A 16,874-nucleotide genomic window follows, 5' to 3' on the forward strand; every position below is an offset into this window, starting at 1 on the left:
TTCCTCAACATTGTACGAAAGTATTTAATCCTATGCACCTCTTTTCTAATGGAATTATGAAAAATTAATAGATTTATGGATGAGAGGCTTATTGAGTATTAGAATGAGTCGACGACAAAAATAGAAATTTCAAAGAAGCTTTTGCATTTCACCGCTCATATTCCTACTGAATAGAACGAAAGCCGAGAACAATTTTTAAAGGTTCTCGGCTAAATAAAGGTTTAAAATTGAAAGTAACAAATATTTTGCATTGTGACACTGTGGCTTGATTGTTTTATCCATTCATCCATAAATCTGTTAATGTTTTTATAATTTTATTCCAAAACTAGGTGCCTATAATCTAATACAAGTACTTTTATAAAGTCTATAAAAAAATATCAATCTAATTATACCGATACATATTGATAAATGGACTACACAGCGTGATGAGCACGATCTTCTTGTTTTAAAAAGCATTTTTTAAAATGATATATGGCGATATTCCTCATAAAAAAACTAATTCGATCACTTCTTGTTATTCCATGTTGCACACACAATATGATGCAGTGAAAAGCTCACTCTAATTCATAACGCAATGACAAACAATGTTTTTTTATTTTGTTATAGCCATGTCGTACTTGTTTTTTGTCCAGAAACTTGTAGGATCATCACAAATATCATTTGTAATCATACATGTTTGCACAAAAGTACCTATTTTTTTTTTACCAAGTTCACTGCGTCTTTCTGTGTCTTTATGTATTATATCACGAGATCTGCTGTCTTCTAAAACTTTATATTTTTCAATTTTACTAAAAAATATATTTGCTACAATAATAATCATCGTTTTATTTAATTATGTGACCTGTAATAAACTCGAAATTATGGCAGATATCCTATTTTACATTATTTATACAGGGTGAGTCAGAACAATTTTTATCATAAAAAGTACATAATCTTGAGTGAATTCTGAATCACTTTTTCCTCTTGCAAAACTTTATTCGAAGCTTACTTTTCAAGATATAAATTGAATATAATATATTCAATTGATATAAATCATGATTGATATAAATCATGATTTATATCAATTTATTATATTCAATTTATAGCTTGAAAAGTAAGCTTCGGATAAAGTTTTGCAAGAGGAAAGTGATTCAGAATTAACTCAAGATTATGTAATTTTTATGATAAAAGGTCGTTCTGACTCTCCCTGTATATTGAAAAAGGGGCCTGATAAAATTTTCTTAAAATTCCTAGTAATATTTTCTTATAGAGTCCCGATAATATTTCCTTATATGGCCCCGGTACTATTTCCTTATAGGGCCTCGATAATTTCCTTATAGGGCCCCTATAATATTTTCTTATTAGGTCCCGAAAAAATAATTGTTACATACTACTTAGGGTCCTTGTGTACCTAACAGGGTCACATTAATATTAAGGAAAAGTAATCGGGTCCTACTTAGTACCCTATTAATTTTTCTACACGGGAACGGACAGGATTTTCTATTGCAAAAGCTTATAGATACTGATATGCCGATAAATTTCCATTAGATGCAGATATACGCTGTTACATTTTCTGTCTGCATTTGCAGATACAACAGTGCTGCTTATAGAAGCGGATAGGAATTGAATCTTCTCATGAAGCTTGCAGTTAGACCAGACAGCATTCCGTTAGAAGCTGTTAAATGTCGTATACAAGTTCTATCTGTTTCTGACTGTTTCTAATGGAAATTTTTACTAGTGTAATTTTTCCGATTAAGTGTTTTACTTATATACAATTTTGTATTTTTACTTACCGCTATTTCTTATCCAAATGCCAAATCTTTTATCAGTCTTCCGTGGAAAACGAAACAGTTTACAATTGTCTGATTTGACACTATTACAGTTTTTATATACACATCTGTCAAATATCGTTTTCTTCGCACTACCGTTATCCATTTTTATCAATGAAAAACACCAGCGATAATCCGAAACAAATTTCTGGCTGCGAACAGAAACTGCCAAGGAAGCATGTAATTTCCACGAATTTCCTCGAAACTGCAATTTCTTTGAGTTTATAGTTTCTTTAAATTGGATCACGTCACAATACACCTTTAAGCAACTACGATACACGTTCGTAAGATACCAAAAAGTGCCAGGAAAATAATTTAGCAGCCCAATAACCTCTGATTGTGATCGCTCGAGAACACCAGAGACTCGCAGAGCGAAAACAAGCGAAAACAATAGTGTTATGCGTCGCCGTTCGCCGGTCGCCGGTCGCCGCTCGCTGCGTGACAATATTTTTCTTGTAGCGAGCGGCACGAGTGACGCGGGACGATACTTTTCCCGCTGCGGGCAGCGCGAGCGACACAGGGCAACATTTATCCGGCTCGATGTCATGCGTTAATCTTCGTTTTACTTATCATTTGCCCTGCCCTCCGCCCGATTCGAGCGCGTGGCGAGAGGTGACCGCACGGCGATCGATATTGCCAGGCGAAGGGGGAGGACAGCGCGCCGTTGCCGGCGAGCTTACGTCGCCGCTCCCGCGTCTCACGTCCCCCCCCCCCCCAATAGGCTGCCTGGCAGAGAATCACGTTGAAATCTGTTTCAACTTGATACTTATTGTTAGTTATCATGAATCCTACAAGGAAAGAGGACGAAGAGAGAAGGAGAAGCTTGTCTTCAAGAAAGACAAAGGATGGAAGAAAAGGAAAGAGGAACATGGAAGAAAAGAGAGATGCGGAAAGGAAAGAAAGGTTATATTATTGTTTATTACTTTTACATTAGTACTTTATTTTGCCGATATTTTCAGTTCTTTCTTATATTCAAACTCTTCTTAAGTGTATGTTATTAAGCTATCACAGAACCGTATTAGCATCTTAACTCTTTCGTGCCTGTGGGACATACAAGTAAATAACTAATTGTAAGCGCTCGCGCGTCTGTGATGTCTACAGTATAATAAATAGCATATACATATACATATTTGGCAAGAAAACGATTCGTGATTTTATTATTGCTTAACTTAATAAACAACATTAACAAATTAGGAGATTGATGGAGAAAGAAAAAGAGCGGAGAGAGGAGGAACGGAGACAAGAAGAGGAACGAAAGCGGAAAAGAGAACGAGAGCGGAAAAGTCAGGAGGGAGAGAAAAGAAAAGAAGAAGAAATAATGAGTGTGGATGAGGATGACGAGGATGATGAGGATGACGAGGATGACGAGGATGACGATAAAAAAGAAAATAAAAAACGAAAGGAAAGAAAGAAGAGAGGAGGACAAGATCGAAAAGAAAGAAATAATAGGTACGTTACGTTTGTCATAATGTAATTATAAAGTTCTAAAATTATTCTTATTTTGTACATTTATTTATTGTTTGGATTTTTGCTTTTTTTGTGTAGTTATTACTCGTCGATACATAGAGGAAGGGGTTGGAGAGGAAGGGGTTGGAGAGGAAGAGGTTGGAGAGGAAGAGGTTGGAGAGGGGATTGGACAGGAAATAGAGGAAATTTTAGAGGAAGATGGGGAGAAGGATAGAGAGACCGAGGACGCGGATTGCCGAGAAGTAGTCGTCCAATATTTATATTCAATTGCTAACGACCTTTTATATATTGATGAAAAAATAAAAAATGAGAAAATTATAATGTATTTTGTCAAATTTAATTACCCTTCATGTACTAGATGCACCTGTTATTAGGTGTCTACTGTCAAATTTTAAGCACATTCGAAGCACTTTGACGACAGATAATGTGCCTTTTCATGGATGTCAGTTGACGCGCGTCAAGACGATTTTGTGACGTCATATTAGTTCGAGCATTGACGCTGAAAAGTTCAGATTTCCAACTTCTGTAGCGTCAAAGCGTCGTGCGCGGTATTTAAAAGTGTCATTGTCAATTTTCATTTTCAATGTAAATGATGTAACCCTCTCTCCTCTTCTTCTTCTTCTTTATCTTGTTATGGCACCCGGCTCCTGTATCGAGCCGACACGACCACGACGAACCAATAGTCTTGACTTGATGATATAAATCTCTTAACGTGCAATCGCGTTTTTAATGTCACACAATGCAGAGGCCCAACTACCGAGCCTCGCGCGGGATGATGCAATCCCTATTGGATGATGCAATCCCGCAGGATCAAAAATTTTATCTTATCCGTCGGAAGACGTGTGAACCGCTCAACGGCCCAGACGGGACATTTACCCTCTCTCCTCTCGTGTGCGTTTACTATACAGATTGGCGACTTGTGTTATTTTATGCTTATTGTTAGTATATATACTTATTAAGTAACTGATAACTTAGGTCGATGTTCATAGACGGATCTTATATTCAAGACCGTCTTAAATTTATTTAAAGATGCTGTATGGAACATTTCATTGACTACGGAGTATCTTGATAATCTTAAGACGGTCTTGAATATAAGATTATGAATCCGACTATGAATACCGGCCTGAGTCCTAAGAAATACGCACCATTTATAACATTCGAATACCTTAGAACTAAGTTATGACAGTAGGAACGGTAACAAAATAATTTATTATGGGAAAAATGGAAAATACAGATAAGTAAAACGACTCAACGCGCTTAATTATACTGCTCAAACGACTCGTCCAGCTAACCGCTCGATTTCGATTAGCTGCCCAAGTTTTTGTCTCTTTTTAGGACCTGGCACAGATGAAGGTGGCCACTTGAATTATCATGTGAATCCGTGTACTGTATTTATTCCGTCAAAATATGATTTATATCTTAAAAGGACCGTGTTGAAAATTTAGTTGTTTATACACGCTGTCAGATAGCGTTCCTTAAAAATAATATACCGGTTATTGCGAATAATATTATCACAGCCTTGGTGATCGAATTGGCTAAGACGCCCGTCACGGATTGAGGGAGGTCCCATGTTTGAATCCTGGCTGAGGTAATATTTTTCGCAATAAGAATTTTAATTTTTCAGTATGGGGGGAGAGGGGTTATCGTAATAAATGCTATGTATAGCATTTATAAAGTGTTGTAAGTTTGAATGAGCCGCGCGGAATGAGAGAGAGAGTGAGAGTGAGAGAGTGCATACATCGATACTCTCGATCGGTCGCGACGATCGATAGCGGTAGAGAAGAGAAGAGAGAAGACAAGATGGTGGTAGAGCGACGACTGTGGACCGGCGTGAGAGAACGTGTGCAATAAAAAGCATTGATATTAAGGGTCTACGGTGTTTAATTTACCACCACAGTAAATCAGAAGTGGGATCACGTTGCGACTACACGGATATTGCGGCCAAGAGAGGTGATAACGCGATATTTCGGACTAATTCGCGACGGAGATTCACGCAACGTGGCGACGCTACGATCTGGCCGAGTATTGAAACCTCATAGAGGACGAGCGGGCAAGAGAGCCGGAAACGCTCGAGGAAGAGGAATGCTGGCAGGTGTGGCAGGCGTAAGCGTTGAGCAGGGTAACTCTGGCGTACTTGCGGGCGGCAAGACGATGACGGATACGAGTGCTGGGAACGTTCAGGAGGAAGGATCGCCGGCAGATATGGCAGACACGGGCGACAATAACGGCGAGTTCGCAGGCGACCAATCAACGAACGACCACGGTCCGCGTTACTTCCGGGACGTGCATGAGGCACTCCCGAAATTTGATCCAGTGTCCGGGGATATTTCCATAAAGGACTGGATAAAGAAGATCGAAGAGTTTGGCATTCTGTATAGCTGGGACGATGTAGCCATCCGTCATTACGGGTTAGTGAAACTAACCGGTGTTGCAAAGAAATGGCGGGATAGTCTGCCCGCGCGAAACCTAACCTGGCAGGAGTGGAAGGAACTACTGACTGAAGCCTTTCCGTCGGACGATAGTGTCACGAAGAAGCGGTTGGAGGCGCAAGGTTACAAGCGGAAGACCGGACAACCCATGGTGGAGTATTACTACGAGAAATTGTCTCGCTGCAACAAGGCTCAAATGTCCGATGCCGAGACTATCGAGTGGTTACTATTGGGTATCGAAAATATGAAGATCCGCGAATACATTGGTCCAGTAAGCAGGTATGATAGACCTAGTCAACTATTACCCGATTTGAAGAGTGCCGAGCGATTTATTCATGAACCGGAGAAACGGGGAAGTTCTGATAAAAAGGGATCACTTCAACAGGTCCGATGTTATAAATGTAAAGAAGATGGACATCAGGCTAACAAATGTCCGCAAGCGAAGGTAGTTGTCTGTTTCAAGTGCAGCGGCAAGGGACATTATGCGAAGGATTGCAAGTCTCGAGGCGAGGAGAGTACGAGCAAATCAGGGGCAAGTGATACGGCGACAACTTCGAAGGCGAGTACTAGCAAGACAGTGATGCAGATCACCGGATCGCAGACGCATACAAAATATTTCAAGGATGCGTACATTAACGACAAGTACGTGAAGAGCTACGTCGACATGGGAAGCAGTTGTGTGGCAATACGAGACGATATCGCCGAGAAGGAAGGATTCACGTATCTGGAGGGAGATTTCGAGCCACTGATAGGCTATGGACACGGAGAGGTGAAACCGTAGGGCTTATTTACGGCGAATTTGGCGATCGATGGCGTGAAGGCAAGGGTTAAAATTCATGTTGTACCACGAGAGAGCCAAACGATTCCATTAATTGTTGGTCACCCGTACACGGAGGCGAGCCATGTGATGATGATGAGCAAACCAGGCGAGCTAAGGATTGGCACCGATGAGGCTGACCTTTTGCGAGTGGAACCGGAATCGAAGAGAAAAACCGTTCTATGGGCATCTGAGGCGACAACTATTCCAAATAATTTCCTGGGACACGTTACGGTTAAGGGAGGTTTACGAGCATGCGACGTCAGTGTCGAAGGAAGGCTTCAAGAGGATGGACAACTAATACCGAGATGTTTGATAAGTACCGACGATGAGGGAAAATCGGTGCTGCCAATATTAAACTTGACGGGCAAGGATCTCAAGATCAGCGAGGGCGCTACAATCACGAGGGGCGACATCTCAACTCCTCACATCGAAGTGCCAAGGCAACGAGAAGTTAACAAGGAAGAAATCAAGTTCGAGGAAATAGACACCGACGCACCGAAAGAAGAGGCTCCTAAGATTCTCGGTGTAATTAATCAGTATAAGGGCTTAGTTGCTCGAGATATCCGACAGATCGGGTGCACGGACAAGACTGAAATGAAGATTGAGCTGGAGAAGACGACGCCGGTACACTATAGGCCGTACCGAGTATCCCAACTAGAGCGAGAACGAGTTCGACGCATGATCGACGACCTGAAGGAAGCGGACATCATTGAGGAGAGCAACTCACCGTTCGCGAGTCCAGTAATACTCGTCCGGAAGAAGACTGGCGACATTCGTATGTGTATCGACTACCGAGGGGTAAATAAGCAAACTATTAAACAGCCGTTCCCAATGCCCAGAATCGACGACCAGATAGATCGTTTACAAGGTATGCGATATTTCACGACATTGAATTTGAGTAGCGGGTACTATCAGATTCCGATGGCGGAAGATTCGAAGTATATTACCGCATTTAGTACGACCGATGGTCATTTTCAATTTAAACGTATGCCCTTTGGCTTGTGTAATACACCTGCGGTATTTCAGCGATTAATTTACACTGTTCTCGGAAATCTTAGATATACGACCGCGATGGCATATTTAGATGATTTGATAATTCCGTCAAGGACTATCGATGAAGGGCTTGAGAAACTAAAGTCTGTGTTTAAGGCACTTGGAGAGGCGAACTTAACTTTGAACCTCGCGAAATGTTGTTTTCTAAAACAAAGGATTGATTACCTGGGATTTGAAATTACAATTGACGGGATATCCCCGGGGAAAAGAAAGATAGTAGCGATACGGGAGTTTCCGGTCCCGACGAACATAAAGGAGGTGCGCAGTTTTGTGGCTCTCGCGAGCTATTTCCGCAGATTTGTCAAAAACTTCGCTTTAATTGCTCGAGCGTTGACTGAATTATTGAAGAAGGACTGTAAATTCGAATGGGGAGTAGAGCAACAAAAAGCGTTCGATAGGATCAAAGATGAATTGACTCGAAGCCCGGTGCTGAGCGTATACGACCCGAACGCAGAGACCGAAGTCCATACCGATGCGTGTTCACTGGGACTCGGGGGCGTTTTGCTGCAAAAACAGAAAGGGGGGAAATTACATCCGGTGTCGTATTTTAGCCGGAAAACGACGCGCGAAGAATCTAAGTATCACTCGTACGAATTGGAAGCGTTAGCAATTGTGTGCACCTTGGAACGCTTTCGGGTGTATTTGCTTGGAATTAGATTCACTATAAGGACCGATTGTAACAGTCTTAAACTGTTGGCGACGAAACGAGATTTAAAACCGCGAATAGGACGTTGGTTTATTCGTTTGTCTGAATTTGATTATGCGATCGAGTATCAAAAGGGTGAGCAGAACTCCGTAGCGGACGCGTTAAGCCGAAACCCTGTAGGAGAGGCAGTAGAAACCGAGGTCGAAGGACTACCTGTATTAGGCATAGGAATAAGTACCGATTGAGTGGCGGCGATGCAACGAGCGAGTCCAGAAATTCTAGACGTACGCGGGAAATTAGAAGCAGGAGACGCGGAAACACACCAAAAGTTTACGATGTATAAGGCTAGAGTTTATCGAATTACGAAGGGTACGTGGCGATTGTATGTTCCGTACGAGTTACGATATGATATAGTTTCGGAGGCTCATAAAGCTCTTTGTCATATGGGGATCGATAAAACATTGGCGGCTGTAAAAGAAACGTATTATTTTCCAAAGATGCGAGACTTCGTGGCCAAGTATGTCGGGTGTTGTATCAACTGTATTTATTATAAGACGCCGACGGGAAAACCGGTAGGATATTTACATCCGTACGATAAGGGAAATCGAGCATTCGAAGTTATTCATTTAGATCATCTCGGACCATTTATATGTACTGAGAACGAGAATAATTATGTGATTGTGGCTGTCGATGGATTTAGCAAGTATTGTGTGTTAAAGGCTGTACGCAGCGCAGGGACACAAGAAGCGATTGATTTCGTCAGGGAGTTTGCAGCTACTTACGGTCGACCTGTGAAAATTATCACTGATAGAGGCGTGGCATACACATCGCGCGACTTTGACACGCTTTGCGAAGACTTGTGTATTCAGCATGTAAAGGTGGCTACGGCAACGCCCCGTGCGAATGGACAGGTCGAGCGAATAAATAGGGTTATTACGAATAGCCTCGCGACCACCGTGAACGAAGATGGAGACGATTGGGACAAACGATTGTTAGATGTACAGTGGGCGATGAATAATACGGAGCATCGAGTACTTCCTTCGAGATAGTGTATCGTCATAAGAGCAAGGGTGTTAGCGACAACCCTTTGGCGGCCGAGATTATACGATTGAACGAGGAGTTAAATTTAGGAAAAGAAAAAGAACCGGTAGAGAATCTTCTCGAGAAGAATCGCGAAACTCAAAAGAAGCAATACGATAAGGGTAGGCGGGAGGCACCCGAGTTTAAGGAGGACAGCTTAGTAATGGTTAGGAGTGATGCCCCAGCTACTGGGAAAAGTAGAAAGTTAGAACCTAAATATCGAGGACCTTATGAGATAGTCAAAACGTTAGACAGGGATCGATATTTAATACAAGATATCGAAGGCGAACAGCAATCGTCGCGGTTGTATAAGGGGATCATTGCGGCTGATCGGCTGAAAATTATACCGACGTAATGTATACCTTAAGATTAAGATATTTTGTTTGCGACATTTGGTTTATAGTTTCGTGTGTGCTTTAAGGTTAAGATATTTGTTTGCGACATTTGGTTTATAGTTTCGTGTACACCCTAAGGTTAAGATATTTTGTTTGCAATGTTCAGGTTGTGATTTCGTGTACACTCTAAGATTAATATTTGTGTTATAGCGCTTCAGGGATACCAAAGTTGATTATTATTAATTTTATTAAGTTCATTCAAGCGTTCATATTTGAGTTATGTTTACCGAGAAGGTTTAATATTAATGTAAGCTGGAATGTATGATGCGAGTGACGAGGACGTCACCAAGCAGAATGACCGAAGCTGTTGTAAGTTTGAATGAGCCGCGCGGAATGAGAGAGAGAGTGAGAGTGAGAGAGTGCGTACATCGATACTCTCGATCGGTCGCGACGATCGATAGCGGTAGAGAAGAGAAGAGAGAAGACAAGATGGTGGTAGAGCGACGACTGTGGACCGGCGTGAGAGAACGTGTGCAATAAAAAGCATTGATATTAAGGGTCTACGGTGTTTAATTTACCACCACAAAAGATAAATTAGAAAAATCGCTGTGTGATATTATAACTGTGTGATATATATGTATATGTGTGTGTGTGTGCGTGTGCGTGTGCGTGTGCGTGTGCGTGTGCGTGTGCGTGTGCGTGTGCGTGTGCGTGTGCGTGTGCGTGTGCGTGTGCGTGTGCGTGTGCGTGTGCGTGTGCGTGTGCGTGTGCGTGTGCGTGTGCGTGTGCGTGTGCGTGTGTGTGTGTGTGTGTTGTGTAAGATATATCTACACATAGATATATAGTTCCTTATACAGGGTGTGTCCTAATACCCGTATCACCCGTAACTGGCAGATAGACCGGGGCAAACTGAATAGAAAAGTCCTATACCATTTTGCAAGATTCGCAATAGTTATCAAGAAATAAATTTTAATGTCTGAGCGAATGAAAGCGTAGACGGCGGCAGGCCGGACTCGGCAGGCAACGGTGAGGCATCATCTAATAGCGAGAGGTGGAGCGACGCGCCGAAAAAAGTTGTCACGCAGCGAGCGGCGAGCTTCAGTACACTCCCCGCTCGCCCCTCACCGCTCGCCCCTCGCCACGCGTCGTTCGCCGCTCGACGCTCGGCTCTCGCCCCTTGCCCCTCACCCCTCGTCCTTTACATGTGGTCGAGCATTATCATAGAGCAATATGCATATTGCAGGTTGCTTAAAGCGTAATTGTTGTTCATTTCCTCCATCTGAGAACAGTATTTTCCGGCATTAATGATTTTACCAGTACCGGGATTCTGTAACTTGCTATCGATGTTTTTCGGTATCGAAATTAACTAGCGACAGCAAAGATGTTAAAAGCACAGCTTTCATAGGTTGGTTAACGATACCGTAAACCATCGATAGCAAGTCACAGAATCGCCGTACAGGTTTCAAGAACGAATAATTAATAATGCCAGCTCAATAGACGTGGAGTTATTACTGCTTCATGATAACGTTCGACCATATGTTTCAAGAACAGTTTAGAAATCTAGAAATTATACGAGAGTTGCAGTATGAAACTCTTTTTATTTGCTCGTTTACAAGTTACTAATTATTTAATATTGCTATTTTAACAAATGCTAAAAATTATCTTTTTTGTATCATGTTTTTTCTTACAATTCAAGTAATTTCTTATAAGAATATCAGAAAATTAAAATTGAACAGAGCGTTCTGATCGATACATAATTATAAGAAATTACTTTAATTATAAAAAAAACATGATACAAAAAATATAATTTTTAGCATTTGTTTTAATAGTTTTTGAATGTTTTATTATTTGTCTCAGTTCCCGTAAGACCCTATGTTAAAATAGCAATATTAAATAATTAGTAACTTGTAAACGAGCAAATAAAAAGAGTTTCATACTGCAACTCTCGTATAATTATATTCTTATATAATTATAAGAATAATCGTATTCTTTTGGATTCTCTGTGCTATCTAACCCTGCCGAAAATGGTCGATTAAAACCGATTAAGACAAAAAGTAATCCAAATTGATCGGGATTTCTGCATCGAAAATACAGTATTAAAACCGATTGAAAATATATCATATTCTGGCGGATTCCTAATGAGAAATGATTTGTCGATCGATGTCGAAACGATGTCGAATCGACGTCAATTTGACGGTATCGATGTCGATTCGACATCGTTTTGACATCGATCGACGAATCATTTCTCACTGGGTTAATATTGGGTTATATACATCCACCTCAATCCGATATTATACGATTTTATCAAATCGGTTTTAATGCGATGTGAATTTGTCGGAAAACGACAAAAATAATCCGTTACTATTGGAAATTCGACGATTTTGCGGATTACATCGCGATACACAATTAAAAAAGTGTTAAATGTCTTGCTTATAGTATATTTCATGTAAACTTTATTTTATTTTAATTATCACATTCTACAAGAATACTATCGTGTAATATATTTTACGATATCAATACTGCTTGGTTGAGTTACCTTTAACATATTAATTTTAGAACCTTAAAATAAACTTATATTATAACAAAACGTAATTAAACTTATGATAAATGAACTGTTAGGTTCGTAGGAGGGTGGAAGAACTCTCCCGATTTCGACTCCAATAGATATATTCAAGTATAGCTCACAAATTACACGAATAACAGGAGGACGATCACAGCGTACCTTACGCGGCGACAGTCAGCGGTAAAGAGAGCGAGCTCCCACTTTGCACCGTCATACCGGTGCTCCGAATTTCTCGCGTACATAGCGCCGCGGACCGGCGTGTGATTCGTTCTAGTCCCGCGCATTACAACTATAGATGCGCGGCCCTAACACCTTCCCTTCTTATTTGAATTACTTTGCTTACATATACTAGAGATGGTCCCTGTTTAACTGTTACATTCTATGTCGGTTTCATCTTTGCCGCAATCCTATCGGACTTGCGAGTTATGTCCGCAACTATTTTCCGCGGTTTACGCCGGGCTCCTTGCTTGCCTATATTCTTTGGCGGACTATTCGAACTTTGTGGGACTATCTCCGTTTGCTGAGGCTGTGGAAGTTCCGGGGGATGGTGTGAAACCTCCGGTGGAGCTTTTTCTGGTTGCTCCCGACCGTTAACTTCCTCCTCTGAGGCATTCATGTTTGTTCCGACAATTACATCCTCTACAGATCCATAATCTGAATCCTCATCCTGTTTCGGAGTTGCCTGACCAATTGAACGCATTTGGTTAACGTGTCTACGCCAGATTCGTCCGTCATCGAGAGTAATCAGATAATGGAGTTTCCCGCAACTATTTTTGATTTCGCCAAACTTCCATTTATCTCGGCCTATATAATTTCTACCTGCTACTCTTTCCCCTATCATAAATCTTTTACTATCCTGACCTAATACCTTGCTTTCTTCCTTTATTGGGAATAATAAATCTAATCTCGTGCGCATTTACCTTCCTAAAAATAATTCCGCTGGGGACTTATTAGTTGTCGCATGAGGCGCGCTACGATACTGTAGTAACATTTTACAAAGTTTTTCATGTACATTTGCCGTATTCGCATCCATACGTCGTAAGGCGTTTTTAAGAGTTTGAACGAAACGTTCCGCTTGACCATTCGTTGCCGGATTATATGGTGCGGTATATTTAAAGTTTACGCCATTTCGTCCCAGGAATGCTTTAAATTCGGCCGATGTAAATGTTCTACCGTTATCGGTTATAAAACATTGAGGAACACCATAACTCGCGAAAATTTCTCTGCATTCATCTATAATCGTTTTTGCCGTGATATTTTTCACTATACGTACTTCTGGCCATTTTGAAAATGCATCGACTACAATAAAAAACCACTGTCCTAAGAATGGACCTGCAAAGTCCGCATGGACTCGATGCATTGGAGCTGCCGAAGGCTCCCAGATGTGCTGTTCAATTTTTGGTGGGTTATTTTTGAAACTATTACACGCTCGACAATTATCCACCAGTTCCTTAATATCCTTGTCCATTTCCGACCACCAACAATAGTTTCTTGCGATTCCTTTCATTTTGTTGATTCCAAAATGGCCAGTATGTACCTCTTTTAATATTCTAGCGCGCAATACTTTCGGTATAACTACCCGATGGCCTCGCAAAATAATGCCTTTTCGCAACGTAAATTCAGATTGTTCTAAATTGAACCTGTCGGCGCTATGTGCCTGGGAACCAGATTGTAAGGCGACTAAAAGTCTTTGTAATTGTGTATCTTTCTTCGTTTCTGATTCTATACGCTTTGCATTAACCGGTAAATCTTCTACTAAGTTCAGTTCAAAAGCATCTACTACATCTATATTTTTGGTGCCCTCCTTTAACGGTAATCTGGACAAACAATCCGCGTTCGCATGACTTTCAGACTTCCTATATCTAATTGTGTAATTAAATCCTTGTAAAAAAATAGCATAGTGCTGCATTCTCATTGCACTATAGACTGGTAAACTTTGATTCGGTGAGAAAATCTGTACCAATGGTCGATGATCCGTGACCAAAGTAAATTTCCCCCCATAGAGGTATTGATAAAATTTTTTTATCCCGAATATTATACTATATGCCTCCTTGTCTATTTGCGCGTATTTCTGTTGGGTTTCCGACAATGTCTGCGACGCGAATTGGATCACTCTTTCTGTTCCATCTGGGTATGTATGAGAGAGTACCGCCCCCACTCCGTATGGGCTCGCGTCTGTCGCCAGTACGATCGGTAATTTCGGGTCAAAATGCGTTAATATTCGATTACTCATGAATGCTTCTTTAGCTTTCCGGAATGCTTTTTCCTGTACCTCTCCCCAAATGAAACGTGTATTTTTATGTAATAAAATATTTAGCGGTTGCAAAATAGAGCTTAAATTACGTATAAATTTATTGTAGTAATTGATCATCCCTACAAAAGCCCGGACATCCGAAATATTTCGAGGTCGCGGCATTTGTCTAATCGCCTCCATTTTAGAAGGTTCTTTGTGTATTCCATCTTTTCGTAACACGTGTCCGCAATACTGTATTTCATTCTTAAAAAAAGTAGATTTTTCTAAATTAATTCGTACATTGTGCTTGAGCAATTTATTTAATACTAAATGTAATCTCCGTAAATGTTCGTCATCCGAAGGGGCCGTGACGACTATATCGTCTAGGAATATAGCTACCCCTGGAATGTCTTGCAATATTTGCTCTAATGTTCTTTGCCATATTGCTGGTGCTGACGCGATCCCGTACATTAATCGATTGACTGCAAAGAGTCCCTTATGAGTATTTAATGTTAGGAATTTTCTGTCATCTGAGTGTATTTCTAACTGCAGATACGCTTGACGTAAGTCAATTTTTGAAAACTTGGTACCCCCTGTTAATTTAGCAAACAGTTCATTTGTTGTAGGAAGTGGGTGCTCGTCAATTATTAATTTCGGGTTAACTGTCGATTTGTAGTCTCCACATATTCTAATAGTACCGTTTCAATACCGGGACAATGGGGGTCGCCCATTCCGAATTCTCTACTTTGGTAAGTATTCCTGCTTGTTCTAGCTCACTCAACTCCCTTTCTAATAATGGGATTAGTCTAAAGGGAACTGCTCGAGCTTTTAAAAATACCGGAGTTACATTTGGCTTTCTTGTAAGTCTTGCCTGTATTCCTGTAATTTTCGCTAACGTAGGCGCACCTAAGTCTTTGTATTGCTGTAATATAAATTGTAACTGACTAGTAGTCTCCTGTGCATTAATATTATAGCTCTCTAGTGCATTACAACCAAGAAAATCTGGCACACCGCGCTGACATTTCAATTGCCTGATCCACTCCCTTCCTAGTAGGGGTTCCTTTTCCAATTCCGTAATGTAAATATTCAATTTTTTTCGCGTTTTATTACATTGTACGTAAACCTCAATAAATCCTAATATTTTGACTATTGTTTTACAATATGCAATCAGACTGAGATCTGTCTGATAAACGGACGAATCCGGGAATAGCGCACGCACCTGCCCGCGATTCATAATTGTTACCGCGGAGCCACTATCGACCTCAAAACGGATCTTTTTATTATTCACCAAAAGTGTGCAAAAAACTTATCTCTGTGGCTCGAATGCTCCAGCTGTAAGACCTCATCCAATTGGTTGGCCGGTTCCCTCTTTTTAAAACACACTCTGACCAAATGTCCGGATCCTCCACAGCCCGAGCAACGTATATCTCTGCTTAAGGTACATTGCGACGCAAAATGTCCTTTACCGCATCTGAAACACTTAATAGCTTTAGAATTGTTCTTATTCGCCTGCTTTGAATTAACATTATTTTTATGTGGCGAATCAGTAATTGCTAATCTCTTTTTTTCAAAACTATGATTTTTCTTATCCATTGGCTTCTTCGGTGTCTTCTTGCCTGCTTGCAGGTATTCTACCGCTGCCGTTGTTGCCGGACCCTTTGTAGCGCCATTTTGTAATGACGTGGCCCCTTGCTCCGATAGTTCCATTGTTGTGGCTATCCGTAAGGCTTCTTCGTACGTTAGCTCCTTTTTCTCCAGTAATCTCGTCTGGCTTTTCTTGCTCGATAGTCCAAAGATCAATTGGTTCCGCAACGCCGTCTTCAAGTAATCTCCGAATTTGCAATGAAGGCTCAGTTTATGCAAGGCCGCCGCAAATTGCTGTACCGTTTCCCCCTCCATCTGACGCCGTTGGTGGAACTTAAAATTCTCCGCAATCTCCAACGGTGCTGGATCGTAAAACTCTTGCAGTTTGTCCGCCAGGGTTTTGTACGGTTGCGTGAACGGGTCTTCCGGGTCTAATCGATCGCAGAGTATATCGAACGCACTCGGTCCCACATAGTGTAATAAATAGGGCACCCGATCGTTTCCTGCGATTCGAAAAATTGTAAATGCTCCTTGTAATCGCTGAAGCCATCGCCGCCAAATTGTAATTTCCGGGTTGAAATTCTCAATGGTAAAAGAATTCGGAATACTAATTGATTGTATCCCCGCGGCGGGATCACCGCTCGCATTCCCGGACGGCATCTTCTCTCACTCGGCACGAACACGCCTTGACTCCGTGACTCCCTCGTGTAAACGTTCACCGTGCCGCGTGCTCAAATCAAGCACGCAGCGTACGGAGCAGTAAAGAAATTAGACGATACTTGCGTCTAATAGCCGAATTTCCATCCTCGTCGCCAATTGTTAAGTTCGTAGGAGGGTGGAAGAACTCTCCGGATTT

The 16,874-nt window shown here is 41.3% G+C and overlaps 1 protein-coding gene across 1 annotated transcript; it reads right to left on the reverse strand.

Annotated features, from left to right (window-relative positions):
• Positions 1 to 12,580: 12,580 nt before the first annotated feature.
• LOC105556718 (uncharacterized protein K02A2.6-like) lies at positions 12,581 to 15,668 on the reverse strand. Its single transcript, XM_012003809.1, has 3 exons — positions 15,144 to 15,668; positions 13,122 to 14,980; positions 12,581 to 12,914 (listed from the first exon to the last, which is right to left on the reverse strand). The coding sequence occupies exons 1-3, from the start codon at positions 15,666 to 15,668 to the stop codon at positions 12,581 to 12,583; spliced, it is 2,718 nt and encodes a 905-aa protein (XP_011859199.1).
• Between the last annotated feature and the right edge of the window lie 1,206 nt (positions 15,669 to 16,874).

The sequence above is a fragment of the Vollenhovia emeryi genome, unplaced genomic scaffold, assembly GCF_000949405.1.
Source record: "Vollenhovia emeryi isolate VEMERY1.0 unplaced genomic scaffold, V.emery_V1.0 DF939824.1, whole genome shotgun sequence".
In the NCBI taxonomy this organism is placed as follows: domain Eukaryota; kingdom Metazoa; phylum Arthropoda; class Insecta; order Hymenoptera; family Formicidae; genus Vollenhovia; species Vollenhovia emeryi.

What these genes read in the sequence shown, in the direction of transcription:
- LOC105556718 (XM_012003809.1), bottom strand. Translation starts at nt 15,668, where the DNA reads ATGAATCGCGGGCAGGTGCGTGCGCTATTCCCGGATTCGTCCGTTTAT. An exon ending in GGGCGACCCCCATTGTCCCG is followed by an intron (nt 14,981 to 15,143) that starts GTATTGAAACGG and finishes GCGTATCTGCAG; the next exon opens with TTAGAAATACACTCAGATGA. An exon ending in GCGGAATTATTTTTAGGAAG is followed by an intron (nt 12,915 to 13,121) that starts GTAAATGCGCAC and finishes AATCTGGCGTAG; the next exon opens with ACACGTTAACCAAATGCGTT.